This window comes from Martes martes (assembly GCF_963455335.1).
Source record: "Martes martes genome assembly, chromosome: 14".
NCBI classification, from domain to species: Eukaryota; Metazoa; Chordata; class Mammalia; order Carnivora; family Mustelidae; genus Martes; species Martes martes.
Genome location: NC_137902.1, coordinates 70,253,908 through 70,280,121, shown reverse-complemented (window position 1 = coordinate 70,280,121; position 26,214 = coordinate 70,253,908). Strand labels below are relative to the sequence as shown.

The following is a 26,214-nucleotide window of genomic DNA, read 5'->3' as shown; positions in this document are numbered from 1 at the left end:
GGGGAGGGAGGGACATAGAGGGAGAAGCAAACTCCTGGCTGAGCAGGGAGCCCAATGCGGGACTTGATTCCAGGACCTTGGGATCATGACCTGAGCTGAAGGCAGATGCTCAATGGATGGAGCCACCTAGGTGCCCCAAAATGTATACTGACTATATCTCAACCACTTATGACATGCCAGGCTATCCAGTTTATCAAAAGTGAAAAACAGAGGACCACTAAGTATGGATAATGGTAAGAAAAAGAATGGGTGAGAAATGCAGCTGTGAACTTCTTCCCATAAGCTGGCAAACCATCCTGTTCTCAGTGAATACTGGTTGGTACATAAAACTGAAATTATTTATTTACTTACAGTTGTTAATTTTATATCAAGTTGACCACTTGAGGAATCATATTATACAATGTACATGGGTTTTATCATGGATGTGGCTCTTTGGGCATTAAAAATTATTTATGATCCTAAAAGTTCTTCAGTGTTAGCCTAGCTATGACACGGAGTGAGTCATGGATGGTCCAGAATGGTGGGAAGAGAGCCCTGTAGGCAATAATTATAACCAAAAGCTGAAAGTATGATGTATTAATTTTGAAGAAATATTATTAAAATATCCCTAAATGAGGACAAGAGCAAAGTTTCCAGAATTGGATAGTATTTCCTGGGCGGGGGTGGGGTGGGGCGGTGGGAGTGGGAATCATGTTTGTTAGTACAACCAAATTTTTTAATCAGGATGAGCACAAAGGTACCAATTACATCTAAGTTGGATAAATTTTTATTAGGAAAAATGGAGTAAAGAATAACTCAATCTAAACTGAATCCTAGATCCAAGTGTGTTAGTTTATGGTAAAGACACAGACCGAATACATACTCACCTTCTTCATTTCCTGAAACTATGGAGTACACAATACTCTGGTTGATGGCCGCTGCAGAAATCACGCCAACAATAGTCCCTCTGGTTGCAAGTTCACTCACTGGAGGGGGTCTGCAGGTTTAGAGAAGAGGATTCATTTTTTGTAGTCTATTTGTCATGACAGAGTTCTGAATTTAATAATAGAATATGCTAGTTCATGTATGAGTGCATTTATTTGAATAATACATTTTCTGAAGTTTTCAAAGAAGTACTACATTAATCTCCAGCCCTAAAAACTGTGTTCACAATTATGCAAATTCTTTTTGTTGTGAATGTCTTGTCACCTGCATTATTTTTAATTTGAGATATAATTTAATTTTGGATACTATTTTATTATCTGCCAAACATCATACAAAAATTCTTCCCACTTGCTTCTCGAAATTACCTTCTGAACTGAAAGCAATAGAAGGATACAATTTGTTACCTCAATTTGTAAAGTAAAATGTTGCTCTTTTGCTGCTGCTGTTAGCATATTTAACCAATAGCTTCCAGATGATTCTTTCTAGTCCTTATTCTTGCTCTACTGTGAGGCTCTAACTGTACTGAAAGTATTTGAACAGATGGCCTCACAACACTCACCTTTCTCTTTTTTTTTCCTAAAGATTTTATTTATTTATTTGACAGACAGAGATCACAAGTGGGCAGAGAGGCAGGCAGAGAGAGAGGGGGAAGCAGGCTCCCTGCTGAGCAGAGCCCAACACTGACCTTTCTCTTGAACTCACTGATTTTGCTCACCTGTACCCATGTTTTGCCCTCAGTACTATGATATTCGCTTAATTTCCAAGTGACATTTTCAACAAAACATCTCATTCTCAAAATCTTAATTTTTTTTACAGTATTGGTGACAGTCACTTAGGCTATCATAGCTTAAATTATAACCTAATGGAAATAATCTCACTTTTATAATATACAAGTATTTATGTTACCCAGATCCAACAGATTTTAAAAAATTAGTAAATAGCCCAGTCAATCTACATAGTGTGTCCAACTTCTCTAAGCTCCGACGTCTTGCTTCAAGCTGATAAGACAAATCCTACTGTCATTTCCTCCATTGGCATTTTCTTTTAATACTTACTCTCCTAATATTGCTCCTCATTTTTATCTCCATCCTCTCAGTTCTTCTAATCTGGATTACACTGTGCAATTGTATTGTGACTTCACCAAACACTTTTATAACAAATCCTGAACTACAAACATATGGTCCAGAAAATTAATTACGTACAACTCTTTATAAACACATCCAAATGGCTGTGTCCTTTGTCACCATAGTCCATATGCTTGGTTACGTTACCAGAATGTAAAGTGATCTATTTTATAGATGCTTTAGTGCCTGATGGGGCTCCATATATTCATCACATATTCAATAACTATTTTTTTCCTGAAAGAATAAGAACTAATCCATATAACTTTTAATGAGAATGATCAAGTATGTATGTATGTTCACATGTACTTCTGCCTTCTTTTGTTACAGCGGATAACCACAACTCCCCCATACCACATCTAAGAGGTTTGATGAAGGCTGCCTGTGTCCCCAGGATGTGGATAAAGATGGGTAATAGACACATTACCCATCTCCAGTCACTGAGGGTGCTTTATTTTCATTGCTCAGTGTTGATGTCTCATGTAAAAAAAGTCTTGCCCAGAAATTTTATTTTTAGTACTAGAAAACATTTTTGGGAAGAATTTTAATGCTGTTTGATGTTACCCTATGAGAACATTGCTCAGGTTCTTGTTGATCATGATACCAACACAAATGAAAGAACTAAAGGTTGAAAATAGGTCCCTTATATTTTGCTAATATTCTAAATGCTGCTGTACTTGGAGTTAGGTAAGCTCATCATTTCAGTACCAAAACAGTCTTTAGTTTCTCCTTAATCTAGGATTTCTATTATTTCCAACCAAGAAGGTCCCCACTAATTAACAAGAACATGTTTAGATTAGAAAAGGATACATCTGCCTAGGTAAACACTTCTAAAGTGACATATCTGAGATAACAATTATATTTTCTCAGCAATTTGTTTACACATTGTCACAGTGTCCATTCAGTGGAATACGGATGCCTTAGGTAACCTTGAGCAGGAGAGATAATAGTCTACCACAAAAAGGAAGACAATCACAAAAGCAACATTAAGGTTGGTTTTGATGGACTGCTTTGATGATAAATAGATACACTTTTGTATGGTATTTGAGATTATAAAGGAGACATTGAGACCATGTGCTGTTTGTTGCATTGCCTATTGATAGACCATGGCGGTGGTGAAATAAAAAACCTGGAAAGGGTGAAAAATCAGAGAGATGGAAACAGGATAGTCTATGACATGAACCTCAATAACAGCCCCTCCTGACATTGAGATCCTTGCATATCACTCTCCTCTCACAAGACAGCCAGGCTCCAGCTCGCTTCTAATCAACAGACTACCATAAAGAAAACGGGATGTCACCCAGTCATTACATTACATAAGACTATATCCTTCAAGATCCCTCTTGCTAGGAGACTCTAACTCTCTCCCTTGCCAGACTGAATGAAGGGGACATATGGAATTGTTTGTAAGGCAAGAAATGAAGGTGAGATGTCTGACCACCCAGGCAGCAAGGAACTGAGGCTCTCAGCCCAACATCCCACTTACAACATTCTACCAACAAGCACTCGTTTGGAAGCAGACCCTTCTCTAGACCAGCCTCAGATGAGACACTGGCCCTGGCTAACAACTTGGTTCAAACCTATGTGAGACAATAAAACACAGAATGCAAGTAACTGGTTTCTGACCTACAGAACCTTCAAGATGACGTATGTGTAGTTTTAAGTCACTAAGTTTATAAAAATATTGTCTTGTGCAAGAGATAACTGATACACATGGCTTGAATGTTAAGAGCAACAAATTAACTTATGACAGGTCAATATACCATACAAGTTTATTTTGGTATAAGAAAACATATGTTAGCCAGATTCTGGGATGACTTCTATAAACTGAATTTCTTCTTGTGAAAGTAAATGTTGCTTAGATTGTTGACTTGTTTATCTTGTTACTACTCACGAGATAAGAACTAAATTTTATGCTTCCCATAGTTAGATTCTTGATCCTTATAAAGTACATAAATAGAAAATTTCCAGCTAATGTACCTTCAGCTTTAACACCAGAAAAATGCCACCATTCATTTCAAACTTTAAAAACATCATTGCATGTATATTTTTGTACAAATAGGATGGAAATGATCAATACTGGAAAAAGTAACTAGCATCATTTTAAAAGGAATTTAAATCTTATGCATACTAAAAGCATTTAAAATACTATTTGTTAGTAAGTGTTTAAAACAGATTTGTTTTCTAGACAAAATATCTCCTCATTAACCTTTGCTTTATTGTTCCAACACACTTCTTTCTACCAGAATCAAAACATACTATAAAAATGCAATTTTCTCTGGGCTAGAATTAAATGAACTTCATGATAATGAGCATTAGATCACAAAATTTCAATTCTTTTCTATTTATTGCAAGGCAGACCCTGTTTTATTTTTGTTTTACGCCCTGAAAAGTACCAGTTACATGATTGGGGCAAATTACATATTTCCTTAGGAGTCACATGTTACTTGAATACAAAATGAAAGAGTTGGTATAAATCAGGATCTGTAAAGCTGGCTGACAGAGAGGACAGAGAGGTAAGCGAATGGCATGACACGGACTGGGCATCAATTAAGAGGGAACCAGGTGGGCGGGAGGACTCAGGTGGCATTGATGCTCTATTTAATGAGGGCAACTACTATGCTCTGCTGCTAGTGTGGTGAGAGTTTAAAATGGGAAAAAGGAAGTTCAAGTTGTTTTTTTTTTTTTTTAAGATTTTATTTGTTTATTTAACAGAGAGATACAGAGCGAGAGAAGGAACACAAGGAGGGGGAGTGGGAGAGGGAGAAGTGGGCTTCCCGCAGAGCAGGGAGCCTGAAGCGGGCCTCAATCCCAGGACCCTGGTATCATGACCTGAGCTGAAGGCAGACCCTTACCGACTGAGCCACCCAGGTGCCCCTCAAATTTCTTTGTGAATTCTATGAACTTTTATATTTTGGGAGCCAGTGGAAATTTATTTTTTAAGGCATCATCTGACCTGGTTTGATCTATGATTTTTAGAGTTCTGTCTGTAAGGTACTTTCTGGTCCAACCCCACTCTGAGTCTGAGGTCATGTGACTTATCATTATCCCCCTTCTTTCTGTGGAGTACGGTCAAATCTGTTGGTTAATTTCAGAAGCAAAGAATTATGGCCAAATAAAGGATTCTTCGGAAGCTTTTAAAAAAAATGTTGCAATTCATCCACTTTATAATAAACAATACATCAATAACCTTTTCCAATTTAAACTTTTAACAACTCACTCAAAACAAATAGGTGTTGGGTGTCTGAAATTCAGGAATTCTGCTTTTTAAAGCTAGTTTTACTGCCAATATAATTGAGCAAAAGCACTCTCAACAATAAAAGAGGCAGCTGAATCACAAAGGGCCCAGAAGTGGAGCTATACAGCTTTCCCATGAGTCTTTAGAGTCAAGCAATCAGCTGGGTCCCCCTCCCCAGAAGAGGTACTGCTGGGAGCATGCTAAGGGACAGTGGCTATAGCTTTAACCAACCAGACCTTGCACACTGGAGAGACTCATGGTTTCATACTTGTAACCTGCCTTCAGGGCATCTATCACAAAGCTTGATCCAGGTAGATTTGATGTCTGTGTGTATCGACATACTCGATGTAGCCCTGGCTCCTATTTGTCCCTCCTGGGGCAACATTTTGGGCTTTATTGGCCATTTTAAACAAACCCCCCAGATTCTGACTAAAATTCCCAAATCACCTAAACTAGGGACGCCTGGGTGGCTCAGTCGGTTAAGCGTCTGCCTTCTGCTCAGATCATGATTCCAGGGTCCTGGAATTGAGTACCGCATCGGGATCCTTGCTCAGCTCCCCTTGCTTGTGCTCTCTTGCTTGCTCTCTCTCTCTCTCTCTCAAATAAATACATAAAATCTTAAAAAAAAAAAAAAAGAAAAAAGACCAAAATAACCTAAGCTAATTCTTAAATGAAGTATAAATAATATTGCAATTGAAAAAATCCAATTATTATCAATGTTAAATGTACATTTTATTAGGTCATTAATCTTGCTATTTGCATAGTCCTTGCCTCCCCTAAATTTTCCATGTAAAACAGCTGTATGTTTTTTGGATATCATGCTTTGGTTTTTAGAGCAGTGTGAGGTTTACAGAAAAATTAAACAGAAAGTATAAAGCTCCTATACAAACTCCCATCCCTAGTTTGCTCTATTTTCAACATTTGGCATTAGTGTGGCACATTTGTTAAAACTGATGAGCCAATATTGATACATAATTATTAACTATAGTCCATTGTTGACATGAGGCCTTGTTGACTCTTGCCTTGTAGAGTTCTGTGGGTTTAGACTGATTTATAATGTCATACATCTACCATTACAATACCATACAGAATTGTTGGGGTCACCTAAAATTCTCCTTTTCTTCAGGTACCCACCCCTCTTTCCCCTGAACCTCTGGAAACAACCACTCTTTTTACTGTCTGCATAGTTTGCCTTTTCAAGACTGTCGTGTGGTTGGAATCTTACAGTATCTCATCCTTTCGGACTGGCTTCTTAGCAGTATGTACTTAAGCTTCCCCTATGTCTTTTGGTGGTTTTATACTTTTTTATTGCTCAATCATATTACACTGTATGAATGTACGATGAACAGCTGCATTTTAGTAAGAAGAAAATTGATCAAAATAACTCCAAGACTGCCATTTAAGAGAAATAAATCTTTACAGATAAAGTGTGACCCAGAAAAGTTAACTGCTACAGGATTTATATGCAAAATGCTTACAGTGTAATTTTCTTAAGGATGTGGAAATTAATTCATAGATATCTGTTTAACATTTCAATTTTTTTCCTGAAAATATAAATTATAATAAATCTGTCTCAATTAAATACATTTTAACATATATGAATCATCTGAATAATGACTATGCTAAATTAACAGACTTTGCAGTTTTCAAATGGTAGACCCCATTTTATAGTATAAATATAGATGAAACAATTATTCTACAATTTAAAATCTACTTTTATTGTTGGGTTCAAGAAGTAACAATAAAAGTAAATGTTGTGTGTGTCACATAAAGCTCCTAATTATTTTAAATGCCGTGCAGTTTAGGATATAAAAGTGTTTGTGAATAGATGCTATAAAATTTCACTGGGATTCAATCTGGTTCTATTGCTTTCTTTCTACTGAGAGACAAATCTAATTTATTTTGACATGTTTGAATTCAATATATTTGCAAATCAGTGTCAATTAAGGAACTGTTTTTATATCTACTATGAGGGAATTTAATGAAAATGGGAAGAAAAATAAAGCATCCACCAGAACTCCTATTATTTGTAACCTTGGAGCAATTGCATCAGGGTGATCTGATTTTACTTATTTAACCAAGAAAAGCAGTTTTAAAAAGACATGAATCAGGAGAGAAATGTCAGCTTTCCCAGAATTTTTAGGATGGATTGTAGATTGGGGGAAAAAAAAAAAAGAAGAAGAAGAAAAGAACCAAATAGTTAGACACTGTATTTTTTTGCATATTTTCCAAAGATGCTTGCTATTTTGAGTTTTGCTTCTTTTCAGATCCATGAAGCATCCTTATCTGTAAGAGAAGAAAACTGGATCCCTGAGTAGTAAACCGTTTCTCAAGTCCAGAAAACTACATGAAGCTACATCTGCAATCTAGGGTGTATATGTTCATTGGTTTCATTTATTATTCACATTAATAGAGTTTATCTAATTTTGCTTAGTCATTGGCTCTCAAACTTGATAAGAATTATCTGAAGAATTTATTAAAATTTTCATATTTTTTTTTCTCTGTCATGCTTAAAGATTCTGATTTAGTAGGTCCATAGGAAAATCATTTATAAAATTCTGGTTTAAGAATTTACTTACTACCTATGTGACCTTGCAAAAATTCATTAGCTTAAAATATAAATAAAATTAAAATAAAACTTGAACACTTTTAATCAAAGAAAACAATTAATAAAATGAAAAGGCAACCTACTGAATGGGTAGAAATATTTGCAAATTATATATCCATAAGGGGTTAATATCCATAATACATAAAGAACTTCTACAAGTTCTTCTTATTTTTTTTTTCCTGTAAAATGGGGACATTACCTACTTTGGAAGATGGTGGAGTGTACTAAGGGACATAATGTGGACAAAAAGATTTCCTTAAACCTAGCATAGAATAGGTACTCCAGAAATTATGGCTTTATTAATACACTATTCTATGGGCTATACTTCTAGAAGTTTAGTATAAATATTATACTGATATGCAAGTTTGTCTCATAGACAGGGGAACAACAACAACAAAAAAACCAAACTTGAACACTTTTAAGCAAAGAAAACAATTAATAAAATGAAAAGACAACCTACTGAATGGGTAGAAATACTTGCAAATTATATATCCATAAGGGGTTAATATTCATAATACATAAAGAACTTCTACAAGTCAACATCAAAAAACCAAATAATCCAATTTAAAAATGGACAAATGAACAGATATTTTTCCAAAGAAGACATCCAAATGGCCAACAGGTACATGGAAAGATGCTCAACGTCACTCATCATCAGGGAGATGCAAATCAAAACCACAATGGGATATCACTTCATGCCAGATGGATTGGCTGGTGTCAAAAAGACAAGAAATAACAAGTGTTGGTGAGGATGGGGAGAAAAAGGAACCCTCACCCACTGTTGGTAGGAATGCAAACTGGTGCAGCTCCTGTGGAAAACAGCATGGCGGTTTCTCAAAAAGTCAAAAGCAGAAATACCATATGATCTAGTAATCCTACTACTAGATATTTACCCCAAAGCAAATAAAAACACAAAATAAAAAATATATGTGCACCACTATATTTACTGCAACATTATTTGCAACAGCCAAGGTATGGAAGCAATGTAAGTATCCATCTATAGATGAATGGATAAAGAAGAGGTGATGTATGTATACAATGGGATATTACTCAGCCATAAGAAAGACTGGAATCTTGCCATGTGCAACAACGTGGATCGACCAAGAGGGTATTGCACTAAATGAAATAAGTCAGACAAAGAAAGACAAATACTGTATGATTCTACTATGTGGAATGAAAACATAACAAACAAAAAACCCCAGTAATTCTGACTCATAAACACAGAGAATAAACTGGTCATTGTCAGATGGGGAAGGAGATGGAGGGGGGTAAAATAGCCAAAGGGGGTTAAGCTATAAACCTCCAGTTATAAAACAAATAAATTACAGAGAGGAAAGTATAGCACAAGGAATCCAAGCAACAATATTGTAATAATGTTGAATGCTAACAGGTGGTGACACTTATCCTGGAGCCCACGGAGTGATGCCCACAATTGTCAGATTACTGCTGTACACCTGAAACTAACACACCATTATGTGTCAACTAACCTTCCATAATAAAAGTGAAAAGAAGCAACTTTATTAAAATGCTAACAAATATGTACCAATGAAATATCTGTAATTATACACATAACATTAGAGATCCTCGTTTTGGTGCACTTCTGTGAGGACATGGGGCTTTAAAATTTTATGTATATACTTATTTAATGTGATAAAAATAATATGATAAGAGCAAACATAATAAGACTGTTACTTTAAAGGTAGGAGGTAAGATGATCAAATACTTATTAGTCTAGGGGTCCAAAAACTTGGTAACTTTATTGTTTTCTCCTTTATGTATGTATGTGTGTATTTATTTTTAGAGAGGTAAAAGGAGGGAGGGTTAGAGGGAAGGAGAGAATCTCAAGCAGGCTCCACACTAAGTGTGGAGCCCAATGCAGGCCTCAATCTCGTAACCCTGAGATCGTGAGCTGAGTCTAAATCAAGATTTGGACACTTAACTGACTGAGCCACCCAGGCACCCCAAAACTTGGTGACTTTAAAAATTGTCCTCAGAATTCAGAACCCAAAGTTACATTACTCTCTTTTTCAGAGCTTATACAGGGAAAGGAGCAGAAAAATAAGTTTATCTCTTTAAATACTGAAACTGGTGTGTGAACACCTAGCCATTCTTTTTGAAGTCTTCTCATAATCTCAACAGTTTAAAGTTATAAAATTATAGGCATAAATATCCCCTTTTCAGCAAGATAAATGATCTTACTGATTTCTATTAATATTTATATAATATCTCAATAAAATGAACTGCTAATGAATATATGAGAAAAATTTGAATGCTTTTAATAAGTAATGTTGCTCTTGGCAAATAGTGTAGATTGTCTTAAGCACTCAGATTTTCCCATCCTAGTTCTCAATCACAGAATAATTTTACATCTGAAATGAGGATAATACTTTTCTTTTTACTATTTCTTATACCTTTAAATCCATAGACTTGTTCTGTCTTCATTCAAAAATAACAACCGGGGGTGGGATCACTGTAAGTAGATATGGGCTCTGAATCTTAAAAGAATACAATCACAAAATCATTTAAAGTTCAGTGAGTTTATTTATAGAGGTTCACCCATTCATTCAATAAATACCTATTGAATTCATACCATATGCCTGGCACTCACTAGGCAGTGAAAACACAAAGACAGGAGAGAAGAAATGGATTGTGCCTTCACAAAACTTATCACCTTTCAGGAAAACCAGTTATATGAAACAGTTATATGAAAAATTACAGTAAAATGGGGTAAGTATATTAGTATTAGATCCCTGATCCAGTAATAAACATGGTGCTCATCATTTATATTTTATATTCTTCAAATACCTATAAAGTAACTGAGTAGAATCAGGGGCTGCAAGGTTAGGCAGAAAATTTAATTTATATGTACACATAGTAATGATCTCTGAGAAAATGGTTTCATGTTTTGGCTCATTTACCCACACAGGGGTGGCTCTTTTTCCTTTATAGATGAATTTGTGCATTTGAAATTTTGAAAGGTGTGACAGTAAATTTCAAAAAGGACCTTTAATGCTTTTATTTGTTATTTTCTGTTGATTAGATTCAATGTCTTTGGTATGAAATAGTCACATAAAGGTGAGAAGTCACCATAGAATCTTGAAATCTATTAGAAGATCATACAAATAGTATTAAAAAAAAAGAGAAAGGAATGCATATATGGAGCATTTGATATTTCAATTTAATTCTCCTTTAACAGTTGAATAAATGCACTACCTCAAATACATGACTAAGTAATAAAATACAGGCATAAAATAATAAAAATACATATTCAAGATCTGACGGAATTTTTAGGAAAGAAAGAAGTCATTTTTTTCATTAAATGTTATTCATACCTTAGAAAAAGAGTACACTAATGCCATTTATGAAGGACAGTATATTGTCAGTATTCAATACTGTATTAGATAAATTTGTCACTATTTAGAAAGTGGGGAACTTTATTTTCATTTAAATTTTTGCTAAAGAAGTTGTAATATATACATTATTTCTAGACTTACTTTTTATTATGATCAAGAGAACTATAAGCAAAATCCTTTATCCAGCACAATCACGTGGCTATTAAGCCAAAGACAATGAAGCAATAAAAAGGTAAAAAAATTTTTTCTGATTTTCTTTAAATATTTTAAATGTCGAAATACTTTATTTTTTATATTTTTAAGTATTTTATTTATTTCAGAGAGAGAGAGAGAGAGTGAGCAAGAGAGAGAGCATGAGCAGGGGCAGAGGGAGAGGGAGAAGCAGGCTCCCTGCTGAGCAGGGAACCCCATGTGGGGCTCAATCCCAGGACCCTGGGATCATGACTGGAGCTGAAGGCAGATGCTTAACCGACTGAGCCTCCCAGGCACCCCAATGATGAAATATTTTAAACAAACTTAAAATAAGGAACTTACTCTAAGATATATATCTGATCTCAGATTTAACTAATTTTTAAATATTTTTGTATTTGCTTTTTAAAAAAATTACAGATACCATCAACAAAATGAAAAAGCAACCTATGGAATGGGAGAAAATATTTGCCAATCACATATCTAATAAGGGGTTGATATCCAAAATATCTAAAAAATAAAACAAAACAAAAACTTAGATGATGAAAAAATGGGCAGAGGGACTATTGGGCAGAGTAGATATTTTTTCCAAAGAAGATGTCCAGATGTTCAACAGCCTCAGGAAAGGATGTTCAACATCGCTCATCACCAAGAAAATGCAAATCAAAACCACACTAAGATATTACTTCACACCTGTCAGAACAGCAAGAATCAAAAAGATGAGAAATAACAAGCGTTGGCAAGGATGCAGAGAAAGGGGAGCCCTCATGCACTGTTGATGGGGATGCTAACTGGTGGAGCCACTGTGGAAAACAGTGTGGAGGTTCCTCAAAAGATGAGAAGTAGAATTACCATAGGACCCAGTAAAAAGTAGAATTACCATATGATAAAAGGAAAGAAATCACCTTCTTGAAGAGTTCTCTGTATGCTCATATTCACTGCAGCACTGTTTGTCATAGCCAAGACATGGAAATAACCTGAGTGTCCACTTATGAATGAATGGATAAAGAAAAAATTATATATATTATATTATATAATATATATTATACATACATAATTCAGTCACAAAAATGAAGGAAATCCTGCCATTTGCAATAACATGGATAGACCTAGAGGGTATTATGCTAAGTGAAATAAGTCATATACGGAGGCACAAATACTGCATGATCTCATTATATGTGGAATCTTAAAAATATCGTGACTTAGAGAGAACAGATTGGTGTTTGCCAGAGTCAAGGGGGCGGGGCAGGAGTGGCTAAAAGGGAAGAAGGTGGTCAAGGGGTAGAAATTTCCAATCTTATTTGAAAGTAGCTAAGAAAGTAGCAATTGAAAGTTCTTATCTCAAGAAAAAAAAATTATAACCACATTAAGTGGTGGATGTTAACTAAATGTAATCATTTCATAATATAGACATATATCAAACCATCACGTTGTACACTTTAATATAATATTATATATCAGTCATATCTCAGTAAACCTGGGAAGAATTATACCTAGGTCTCCCCTACCCAGTTCCTTTATCCATCCCCAGTTATTAAACTTGGAACAAAGTTTAAAAAGCCTAAGAGGTTGTTCCGACAAAGAAGACTTTGTGTCAAAATTTCTCCATAAATATGGTAACATATTATTTAGAATCCATTAACAAAGGGTTATAAACATCCATGTACCAAAGACAAATTCACTATACTTAGTATACCTGTCCAGCAACTTGATTTCTGCTCTTCTGGAGTAATACCTACTTGACCCACTGAGAAATATATGTAAGTATGTATGCATATATATAGAAAGATAGATAGATAAATATAGGTAGATATATATAATGATAATCATGTTATCCTGGTAGTCATTTGTAAAACTGAGATGTAAATGTCATCATTTGTAATGGGACATGTCCTTCCATTAAATATCTTCATAAGATATTTTATTTTTCTAATCTATCTGTTCCACTTTTTTTGCTGACGAAGTTAAGAGACTATTGGGCATGGTCAATAGATTAAAAACAGACCACGTTTCTATACTTTTCCTCTCATCTAGAGTTTATGTTCCCTTTCCAATGTTTCTAGGTTATTCCCACCACTGCTTTGACCAACAGAAATGAAAGAGAAAGTCATGTGATGTAGCTTCGTTGAAAGCAGAGCCTCTGGCTTCAACCATCACACAGATGGAAGGAGAGCTGCTCTGATGTGCCATGTGGGAAGTCCCAGTGTCACTGATTTAAGTACAAAAAGGACAGAGAAAACCACATGGTGAGAAAGGTCAGGCCATCCCAGCCACTCCTGCTGCAGGACAATGTCCAGGGGACCCTGATCCAGGCAACTCACAGGATCTTCAGAAAATACCAATTATTTTTGTCTTTAGTGGTGAACCTTGGAGACAGAGAATAGATAGAGAAATGCATTCTTAGGAGTGGGGCACCATCGTAAAAACCTAACCACGTGGCAGTGCTTGGAGTCCGGCGTTCAGGCGTTGGCTGGAAAATGAGGTAGGGCTGTGGACGGACGCTGGAGGAGGGGTGAGCTCACCATCCCCTGGGACTGCAGAAGCAATGACGGCATAGTTGTTCAAGTTTGGACAGAGGGCAGCCTTCATTGTGGCATTTCAAAACCCTCAGCACACTTGCCACCTGTAGTCACGTGGAAGAGAGGAACCTGGGAACTAACGAGGTGGCAGGTTCGGCTCAGTTCACCACCGCATGGAGCGACCGGGGATGCGAGTGCTTCTCCCGTCCCCATCCCATCATGGCACCGAAGGCAAATGTCTTCAGTTCCCAGGTCCTTGAATCAAGAAGAGCTACCCCTGGGCGAGGCTGTCCGTATTTGGATTTAGTTTAAATGATGTGACCCAGAGCTTCAACCATGATGACATCATGGGATGAGACTTCGGCAGATCATTACAGTGTGTTTGCTTGTTTCTTTGTTCTTGCATGTGGGAGGAACGGGAATAATGGTGGATGAAAGATAGATTATGGTGAATTAACAAGACAGAAGCAAGTGTTTTTCTGTTAGTTCCATCCAGAAATGGAGTCTATTTTCCCCGTCCTTTGAATTTGGGCTGTCTCATGAATAGGCTTGATCAGTAAAAGGTGTATACGAGTGTATGTTTGTGTCTATGTGAGTGTGAGTATGTTTTTGTGTGTGTGTGTTTGCACCTATTTGTGCATGACTGTGCATGTGTATATGTTTGTGTCTATGTGAGTGTCTGTGTGTGATTGTATGTTTGTGCCTGTGTGTGTGTGTGTGTGTGTGAGTGTGTACATATCAGGGATTTACAGGAGTGACTTTCTGGGACTTCAAGCCTCAAACTCAAAATACCCTGAGGCTTCTATTGTGTCCTAAGACTGCATGTGGAGGGTGGAAGGCTCCGTGAGGAGACAGGCCAGACCATCTCTGTGAGAATCTCAACTACCACCCCACCCACCAGCCGGATGTCTATTGGCCAAGGCAGCCCGGAAATCCCGCTCAGCCCGACTACACTGCAGACCGGCTTCTTCCTAACTTGAGGTCCCTGATCTCTCTTTTCTTACTTTACTTTGGAGAACCTGCACTAGGAAAGGATTTCTCTACCTCCCTGAGACATAAATCTTTTTAAGAGCCTTCTCCTATTTCACCACCCAGGACCCAGGAGCCCTGACTGTGAAACGCAATCAGCAGGGACAATAGAGTCCTAAGTCCCTGAGGTTAGCATCCAGACTTCGGTGGCAATTGCTGCAAATTGTGAAGCCATCCTATCATGAAAATAGGAGAAAGTTTGCTCTTGTTTTGGGTGGAGGCCATCTGCAAACCCAGGTGGCCCGTCCCCGGGCACGCCAGCTCTTGACAACTCCCCAGCTCTTGCTGCAGCAGAGGTGAGCTCAGGCTGAGTTCTGGCCTCACTCCCTGACTGCAATAGCCCTGCATGGATTCCTTCTTGCCTGTTTAAATTTGTCCTGTGCATGTTGAGCTTTGACAGTAGCATAACTGAGCCTACACGAGATCAACTAACTCACAGAACCATGAGAAATAGTAAATTATTGTTTTAGGCTCTTAAATTTGGAAAGGGAGTTCTGTAGGAATAGATGATTGAGGCACATATGAAAAATCTCACTTTGAGTACAATTCTGGTCATAAATATCCATCCAGGAGTCACCAAGCACTTATAGGATACCCGTCTTGGGCAAAGTACTGCACTTACAGGTACCAAGGATCATATCATCGCTTTACTTGTGGCAGTCCCTATTCATACCCATCATCCTAGCTTAAGTATTATAGGGTGTCCCCTTTACTCTCAATAGTGCCCTGCTTTGGGCAATAAATCACGTGATTTTCACTAACATTAGACACTACGTGCATGGATAGAGTTAAGGGGAAAATGCAGCTCTCCCACTTAAGAAACCTACATTCTGAGATGAATGTGTACATACTCAGATGGGAGTATCAAGTGTATACATACTCAAGTTTAGTTCTTTCTGCTTTGAATTACACATTTTTGGCATTAATATAGTAATTCCTGCTTTCCCTTGTTTGCAATTGCCTCGTGTATCTTTCCCTGCTACTCTCCTAGTGTGTGCATATCTGTGTGATTTTGCCTTGAATACATTGTTTAATGGCATTGAACCACGTGTGGAAAGCTTACCAGAAATAACACAGTATGAGAAGAGGATGAAGCGAACAGCACAGCTATTACACTCCAAGCAGTCTGGAGATGAATGACTCCACCATTATAATTGGTGATAAAAATGCTGTGATTGCAAATCAACATTTAAATATTTATGTGTGAAAATCTATTTTCCCCGTAGAATGTGGAAGCAGAGCAGTCTTCCATAAAAATGCCTCTGCTTATATCTCTTGTTTAACACCATCTTCAGATTCCTCCGTGATAATGAACCAAGTTGGTAATGGGGCTCATAAGAGCCTTCACCATCTGACTCACCACCTATGAGTCTCTCCCAGAGATCCCTATGCTCTATGTTAAGACTTTGACTTCAAGACATTCTAGAAGCACAAGATAAGCAATTTGACTCAGTGTAAAGCTCTTGTATGTTTTGTTTTCTTGCTCAATAACAACGATCATTTGATTAATTTCTGCCTACTATGTAGATTATAAGATCTCTGAGGACAGAGACCACGTACATTTTGTCCACCATTATTTTCCTAGCACCCTGTATCTTCTCAATACATACTCATTGGCAGGATGAAGAGATGAACAAATGCCATTTGAACATAGCAGTCATTTTATCTTGTCTGTACATATTTTCAATGTTTGTTTTCTCCAACAGAGAGATCATGAATTTTAGACAGACCATGTTTGTGCTTAAATGAAAAAAAAAAAAAAAGGTTTGCTGAATACATTAATGGACAAAAATGCCAGGTGGATTAGTTAAATTCAAGGAGAAATAATTTTAATTTTTCAGCTTTATCTCTCTCATCCTGCCTCAACTGAAACTACAGCTCACAGAATATTCCGGAAACTTCTGCAAAGAAACAAGTTTCTATCACTGAGATAGAAACAGCCTTTGCCAACAACTCTGTTGTTGATTCATAGTGCAGATCAGGAATGTCAGCGTGTAGGAGTGTATCTCTACATGACGAATGCAGAGGGAGTTATTTTGTTTATGAAGATGGGTCAGTGATGAAATTAAGGATAACAAGCCATATCCAGTCATGAGAACCATGTATCTTTAACCATCACATACATATTTGAGACATTATTGTTTAAACTAACATTCAAACTGAGTAGAAATCCATTCTACATGCTGCAACTAGAGTGGTATTTTATGAGGATTTCTTCTTCTTTTTTTTAATCAAGAAACTGGTGATGGTTTATTAATCAATAATGGTAAAGAAATGGGCTTGTGGCATTTTGGTTTGCTTACTGTCTTCTTTACCTTCCACACACCAAAATTTGCCTTTTGGCAATTTCTCCTCTCTACCTCTCTTATTTTGATAATATACTAATTGTATATTAAAAGTATATAAAATCATATTCTATAAGAAGTATAGTCATCTCCAATTCCTCCAATCAGAAGAGAAAGTTTTGTACATCATCACCTGGCAGCAAGCCACAAGACAGGCAATTAGTATGGCCTCTTTTCTGTGTATAAACTCTTTTAGAACAAGGCCTATATCTTAAAATCTTTTGCATGGCCAACACCTGGGATAAGCCTATTAAGTAATAATATCACGATTATTTATTAAGCACGTGTTCCACACCAGGCTCTTTGCAAATCTTTTTCCTTCACATGTAAAGTAAGTATTGTATCTCTAGGAAAGCTGGTCTCAAGGAGCTTCTATAACTTGTCCAAGTTCAACCAATGTCTGATATCCAACAGCCAGGCTTCAAACCTTGGTATCTGTTGTGTCGTTTTGCCTCAGAAAAATTTGCATTAACTATTAATAAAAAAAAAAATAACGACCTATTATATGTTGGACTTAAATGAAACACTTTCCATAAATATGAAGCAATGGAGGGGCGCCTGGGTGGCTCAGTGGGTTAAAGCCTCTGCCTTTGGCTCAGGTCATGATCCCAGGGTCCTGGGATCAAGTCCCACATCGGGCTCTCTGCTCGGCAGGGAGCCTGCTTCTCCCTCTCTCTCTCTGCCTGCCTCTCTGCCTACTTGTGATCTCTGTCTGTCAAATAAATAAATAAAATCTTTAAAAAAAAATATGAAGCAATGGAAGAAGAACAGCATCAGTAATGACATTGTTTGTGAAAACTTTCTTCAAATTCTAAACTGCTCAAACTCGAATCCTTTTTGCTGGTGCACTGGCTTCGCTCTGCTCTGTGAACAAATGTCAGACTACCACAACCTTGAGGATGTGAAGGAGAATTATACTCCATGTGGATGCAGAGGGAGCCTGTGAATGCTGAAATGAAGGATTGCCAGAGTCATTCTTTCAATAGCTGAAGACGCAAAATCTATTATCTTTGAGGCAAGATTTTAGTAGCACCATAAAAAGACAGGAAATGTTATGTTCAGGTAAAGTCAACTCTCATATTGGACAATAAATCTAAATTAAAATAGTAAGCAAACAAGTAAGGTTCTCTGCATGTGGATTTATTTTGTATTAATAGCTTTTCTCTTTTTCATTTTTTGAAACTAAGATGAATAGTTCTCCCTAAACTATCGCACTTATTGATTTAAAAAAAAAAATCTTTTCTCAAAATCCCAAGTGCAAGCTTGTGTGGTTTATGTAAGAATAATGCAATGTTCCTCAATATAAGGTAAATTTAATTCTCTTGAATAATGCAATGCTAACTAGAACTGCTCACTCACCATTTCCTTGGCCATTCTGATAACATTGTTTTCATTTTTCATAGTATATAAAAATGGATTTCTGGATTTTTAAATTACACTTTTTCTCTGTTTTTGCATATCAAGAGGTGAACTGTTAATCCTTTTTAGTTTTATAAAATCAACTCTTTTTATTCTTCAATGTAAAGCCTCCTGAAAACTTATTTTAAAGGTAAGTTGTAAGTTGTATTTAAATTTTTGCACTGTTGTTTGTTACAAATTAATTCAAATTTATCAACAAAGTATAAATTTTTTACTTTAATACAGAAACTGAAAAGATTATTTTATTTATTCAAAGTATTTGAATTCTTAAAAGATGTCAAGATATTTATATGTGTAATATTCTTATTTTGGATTTAATATATTAAATTTGAATAATACTGGAAATTAAATATGACTCAATATTTTTCTAAGAGTTAGCAAATATCAACTTGTTCAAGAGGTTCATAAAAATACCCTAGCAACATTTGCCCCTTCTATTTGATATACATACAAATATCAATTTTAAATTTGTTTTTTATGGAAAGTACATTTTAAAATACATGAATCCTTAAAAATGAATATAAATGTGGCATTAAATCATTCAAAGTTTAATAATCAATGTTGATACACTTCTATTTTAATAAATACCAAAGGTATGTCTATATTGGTAGCATATTTGTTTGGAAAATTTGTAAATAATTGTCTTTGGTAAAATTTTTGATAAATTGTGTGAGGTATTGCATTTCCCACTCAAAATCAATATTCACATTTAGACTCCATGATCTATTCCAGACATGCTGACCTTTCCATGATATTTACTTCTAGAACTGAGGACAAGTGAGTCCCTGTGTGTTTAGTCCATCATCCTGGGATGAAGGTCAAATATTCTTCGAATGCTAACTCACTTGACCTACAGGAGTCTATCTATTCTTAAGTTATATGCATTTGAACTACTGTTAGGATTTTGATATTTCTGTCTGGATTAAATGAAAGATACAGAAAATATATTTTCTGACTATGACACTATGGTTATTTTCCAGAAGATTCAAATAGATAACTGACTGAAAACTTCTTATCAGATCTGGCCATGTGGTGGCAATGAAAGTGTGTCCTCCAAATCTCCAAGTATAGGAAGCACATTGACCAAGTTTCTCTTGTGCTCTGAAGTTTACTGCTCTTTATATGCAGGCCATGCTTCTTTGGGGCTACTTTCAGAACATCACTGAGAAAAGTAGAGATGTTATGGTGGGCCCCTTCCTGGGAGACACTGAACTTCTCCAATGTCAGACTATGGTTTGAGGGCTCCCTGATCATCATGTGGAACTTACTTAAATGACACAGAAGTTACTCCTATGGCACACTAAACTCGGATGTTCTACACAAACCTCTCTCCCTCTTCCTTCCTTGGGGTCAGAATGAATGAGGTTTGAAGCTTCCCTAGTCATACCCTGCTTTCTCTTCATTTCTTCCACACAAGTATTTTCCCTAAAGAACTTGTTACATTTCATCTTGATGTCTGATTGCTAGAGAAAGGACCAAAATGAACACAGAACAAGGGGACTAAATTAAAAAAAAAAAAAGGAGTATTAGTATTTCAAAAGGTAAGAATTAAATTTAAAATATCTACGAACATTTAGGAAAAAAAAACAGTTCCGGGAAAAATAAAGGCATTTAAAAGATATTAATGTAGAATTTCAATACATAATAAAATAGGTACCAATATATAGACTTAATAAAATAAAGATAAATGAATTGAATAGATTTAATATACATTAATTTATGTAGAGACAAAAAAGATAATCTTGAGGCTATAATTAGCCATTATTTAACATTTTAACAAGGCAGAAGACTTTGTCATATGTTGTAAGATATACTAAACTAGTATGAGAAACTGGAATTAACATATCTTTCAGGTTAACAACTAGACGGTGAATATCACTATTTTTTTCCACATTAATGTCAGACACAGTCAAGTTCACAGAACTCTTTTTCCCAGTAAGAAAAATCCTTGTCAAGATACCTGCTAATAATTGATAGAAGAGCATTATTTGTCACCTGTCTTAAGTAATGAGTTTAGCTCAGTTTCAATCAAAGAGCAGCAGAAAATGCTACCCCAAAATGGATTCTAAGAGTTGAGGACAGCCACTCTAAAATAGTCCAATTTGTTCACAGACCTGTACCCCTGGGGCTAATAATACACTATATGTTAATGCAAAATAAAAAATTAAAAAGAATATGCCAATTAACATATTGATTATTTTGAGCCATAGGCACTCAAAAAATGGGAAATGCAGGGAGATGCTTTCTGTGAGCTCCCCTTACCTGTTTAAAGCCAGTCTCCGAAAGAGACTCAGTTGTCAGAGATTCCCTCCCCAGGAGTTTCACGGACCAGGAAAACTGAATGATCACAGAATAGGACAGCTAAAGAAGATACCACACGCAGACAAACTTTACCACAATTATACCTGCTCTCTATTCTTCTAAGAACCCACTCATGTTCCCTAAAAATCAGTTACTCGGGGCACCTGGGTGGCTCAGTGGGTTGGGCCGCTGCCTTTGGCTCAGGTCATGATCTCAGGGTTCTGGGATCGAGTCCCGCATCTGGCTCTCTGCTCAGCGGGGAGCCTGCTTCCCTCTCTCCCTCTCTCTCTCTCTCTGCTTACTTGTGATCTCTCTCTGTCAAATAAATAAAATCTCTAAAAAAAATAAAAAAGATTAAAAATCAGTTACTCTTCTCTGAGAGGCCTATATCTCCTATCCCCTTCCTCTGTTAAGATGATATATAATCCTGAATCCAAAAGATGGATATTAAATATCAGGATACTTAATCCTGAATTCAAAAGATGATATTTGATCCTGAATCCAAAAGCCACCACTTTGAGTTACTCATTTTTCCTGGGTAGCTCCCATGTACACATGAAGTATACATGTTAAAAAACTCCTTGTTTTTCATTTGTTACTGTGTCCTTTATTACAGGGGTCTCAGCTAAGAACTCAGAAGAGTAGAGGGAAAATTAATTTTCTTCCCCGGCACAGACATACTACTTGAAAGAGGAGGCAAATGCTAAAATTTGTGAAGGTGTAGAGAGAAATGTATAGACTATAACTTAAAAGAGTTAAAACTAATTAAAATAATAATCTCAGCATAGGGCATGAGTTCCCAACGTCCATAACTATCTAAAGATTGAAGGGATGACTTCCTCACAATGGAAAAAGAGATTAGTCAACTTTGTGGCAAGGATATTAGGAAAAGCAAGTATTATACTATTAGGCTGACTAAGTGATTCCTATGGTCTGTTTTGTCCATTACATGATAGGCCTTTGAAAACAGGATTTTTATTAAGATTAAGCTATTTCTAGGACACCTGGGTGGCTCAGTTGGTTAAGCATCTGCCTTCGGCTCAGGTCACGATCCCAAGGTCGTGGGATCAAGTCCCACATCAGGCTCCCTGCTCAGCAGGGTTCCTGCTTCTGCCTCTGCCTGCTATTCTCCCTGCTTGTGTTCGTTCTCTTGATCTCTCTCCTTTCTCTGACAAATAAATAAAATCTTTAAAAAAAAAAGATTAAGCTATTTTTTTTTCTGCTTCCAATGAGAATCAGATTGTGGGAAGTGGTTTGAATTAAGATACAAGTTGGCATATGGGCATAGAGATACTTAATCATCTGAAGAGTAATGACTCAAATCTAATTATTATTTATGTGAGGTAGGGGTTAATAGTTGGACTTAAAGAAGTCCAGCTGAAGAGACTTTTGAGAATTGATTGGTATTTTAACAATCAAGGATTAAGACATACCATTGACTCTTTAAGAAATCTGTCTCAAGGAAAGGGAGAAAAAAAAAAATGAAGAATGATGATCTGAGGTATGCAAACTCTAAGTGACCAAAACTTCTGACATTTCCTTGTCTGTCAAAAAGATAATCTGGAAGACTCACATAAAACAGGAATGATGCATAAAAATGGAAATGTGTTACAATTGTGAAATGTTGGGTTGTGTGAATGCTCCTAAATAATATGAATACTTTTTTATAATTGTAGAAATTAATATTACAAAGTCTGAAGAGTTATATACTTCTATAAATTTTTAGGAGAACCCAGTGTTTTCTGGAAAATTAAGTGATCATCTAAGGACAAACAGATGAAGCAAACTGATGTCTTAATTTTCCATTTAACCTAATTAAATGACTCAAGGAGAGACTGAAGAGGTCATGAAATGAACAAAATAAGTGTTTCAAGTATTACAATCACCAAAGGGACCAAAGAGAAATAGGCACACACTTATCTTAAGAATTACTGTAAGTTTGGCCATTATAAAAGTACACATATATCTGTATGGGGTAAATATCTTTCTCATTATGAGATTTCTCCCTCACTTAACAATTACTTGAAGTTGGCCCATCAGGGAACAATTTCAGTTCACAAGATTTGAGGAAAAACAAAATCAAACCTTTTTTCAACACATAGAAAGTATTCCAATGTTGAAAATTAAGAATAAGAAAATAATGTGAGAAATTTCTCTTCTAGTCTTGACGGTCTAAATTACTTCCCTTAATACAGGGTGGTCTTTTATAAAATCTTTGAATAAGTTTACAAACTGGATTATTTCTTTTTCAAAGAACCACTAGCAGAGAGTGAGGAAGTTTTTAGATAGGAATAGGAGAGACATAACAATATGTGAAAGGAGGGTTTGGCTTTTGGTTAAATGGCTGCTTTCACATTGGTTAGCTAATCTGCTAATTATCTGTCATCACAAACTTAGCTGGCAGTCAAGGAGACTTTCCCTTTAGTAAATATTAAAGGATTTACTCTGATGTTTATTATTTGCTGGTTCCTACTTATACTTTTATAATTTTAGAAAGGTAATGATAGGTCTATTTCTGCACTCCAGCAACAAGGCAATTACCAGTAGCTCGATATTGAAACGTTTTTAATTCTGGGGAGAGAGAAATGGATTTTTTCTCTCTATGTAGAACCTGTACATTGGAAAATATTTCATCAAATAATAAATGCTTCCTCTCAGATCTCTTGGATGGTCTCCACAAAGTGAGTTTACACCTCGTAACTTTCACTTACAGCCCCCTATCCTTTTCCTTGTGATCAAGACAATTATACTTCTCTGGAACATGGAGAGAGTAGTGAATTATAATCAGATAACCAAACGTTATCTTGAAGTCTAGAAAGGTTTGGCTGGGAATATGTAATACTAACATTTGATATGCTGAAATCACTAGAAATAACTTAAAACATTCAAAAACGTCCATCTGTGATTTCCTTTGAATTCAAACAAACAAACAAACAAAAAAAGGTATGCATTCTCTTGCTACTTTAAGAGGAAGGCAACCTATTTCACCAATACATATTTAAGAACAAAATATTTCTGTACTATTCCATCATGGGTTCATGTAACCAATTTTGTATATTCTTAACATAAACCAAGTCATCTTAAGATGACCACAGTGATGAAAACCTGTAACTTGTCTGAAACTACACGTTTAATGTGCTAATTATCCACCCACACTATTTTCCCCAGTAGGAGAGGTGGAAATGAGATACAGCTGCCTAGCAAGGGAAGAATTCATACACCCATTCAGAGTTGGCTGTGGCCATTTGCCTTGAGTTTCAGGAAAGAACTTGAGCTGAGGTGAAATTTGCAAGCCCTAATTCACTTGCTTTAGGAAATCTCTGCTTGTGGACTTTCTGCCCTTGGCCCCATTCCAGGGACTAAAATGGCAATCACTGGGATAATTCTGAAACAGGATGTTTAGGACAGAAGATGCTAAGTTGGCTTGGGTCACCGATGACAGCGTGGAAGAATTGCATGAAGTTACCACCACCTGAAACACTCAGTTTAGACTCTCATGTGAGCCAAAACACATGAGTTTTTGTTCTCAAAACTATTACAATACAAGGGTTTCTTTCTACCCCAGCCTAACCTACCCTATTTAATCCCTCTAACCAAGATTTAAAGATTTAATGATATACCATTCCAAACACAAGAAAATTGGATTGGGGAGGTGATCAGTTTAAGAATCCAGTTCAATATTCTACAATGAACGAATATTTTATCTTTAGAGGTTTTCTTCACACCTCGTCATTTGTCGAAAACCAGTTTTTCCTAAGGAATTCAAGAGTCGTTATTGGAATGAAGGTATTCCCAAGATATGAACATATGTATCTCAGCTTGTCTTAGATCCCTTACTGTGGATCTCTGCTTTCCATCTGCAACTCATGAGCATTTTCCAACCCCAACAGGGACAGAAATCTTGCTTATCACTTGGTGTCCCCTCTGCCCCTAGACTGATCCCATGAGAAAGTTTTTCCACCAGGAACAATTTTGTAATGGAAGTAAAACTTCACCTCTACCCTTTCAGGGTTTTTAGGCTGGGTCTAAGTATTAAACTGACATAGGTCAGATGAGTAGGAGAAAACATTCACGTTTATATAAGTTATATGTGACAGGAGAGCCCTTGTGAGAAAATGAAGAGCCAGAGAAATGTCAAAACCTTCATACTTTTGTATTAGGATGAACAGAGACAGGCCATTGTGGAAAAGTAAACTATAGAAGGAGGCTGAAGTGAGCTGTGAATTGTTTTAACAAGGCCTGTCTGTATCACTTCTCTTGGCTTTGACTCCTCATTAAAGAATGTGTTTTTCCTCCTGGTACAGAGAAAGCATCTTTCACATGAGTTTATAGGTCCTGCTTTTGGGAGGAAAAGGGGAAATCAGAATGTCCTTCTTACAGCTGCTGCGTTTTTAAGCACTTTCAGCTCAAAATATTCCTTATGCCCAAGTGGCATATTTTGTCACCCTTAGACTCCAACGCAAGGGGATTGAGGTCCCATAACATATGCAGCATCTCCGGGATTTACGTGTATCCAGCCGAAGCAGTAAATGATTTTGAAAAAAATATTATGTATATTTATGACATTCCTAGTTAGGTAGCACTCTCCCAATCTGTGATTCAGAGGCCTGGGCTCCTCTCACATTCCTACAGTTGTCAACATATGGCTCCCAAGGGTCTCTCCGTGTGCTTTCCATTTCACCTGTCCATACAGGGAAAGGTTAAATCAGGCCAGGAACAATGCAGACCGTCGTGTTCCACATTCTATTGTTCAGAACTCAGTCCCATGGCTCTATCTAGCAAGCAGGGCTGGGGAATGGAATCTAGCTATGTGTCCAGGAGGATGAAGAAAGGAGCGGGAGGCATCCGGACTCTGGTATATATGTCAAAAGTCTTCAAGACCATGGAGAGGTAATGAAGATCAGCCTTAGGTCTCTTATCATTTTCTTTTTTTTTATATAAATAGTTCATTCCATACTTCAGGTCAAATGTAAACTTCCTTGAACTTTTAAATTGAATTATTGGGACTTACTCAAAATACAATGTGTTCTGCCAGTGTTTGATATGACTTTTTTATTATTCAAATTTTCTAAGGATCTTATAAAAAAGAAAACAATCCTGTTCAATGCCCAAGTCCTACTGAATCCATTATGCCAATTAAGTCAATTCTGAGGACTTTCTTCATAAAC

The 26,214-nt window shown here is 36.5% G+C and overlaps 1 protein-coding gene across 5 annotated transcripts in view; it reads right to left on the bottom strand.

The window, feature by feature from the left end:
* The window catches only part of PCDH15 (protocadherin related 15), a gene marked incomplete at both ends in the record, with an annotated part of 820,110 nt that overhangs the window by 147,225 nt on the left and 646,671 nt on the right, over positions 1-26,214 (bottom strand). For all 5 annotated transcript variants that reach the window (XM_080823084.1, XM_080823082.1, XM_080823083.1 and 2 more), the window contains one exon: positions 867-976. In XM_080823084.1, the coding sequence (XP_080679210.1) occupies positions 867-976 (110 nt within the window). The remainder of the gene's footprint in view (positions 1-866; positions 977-26,214) is intronic.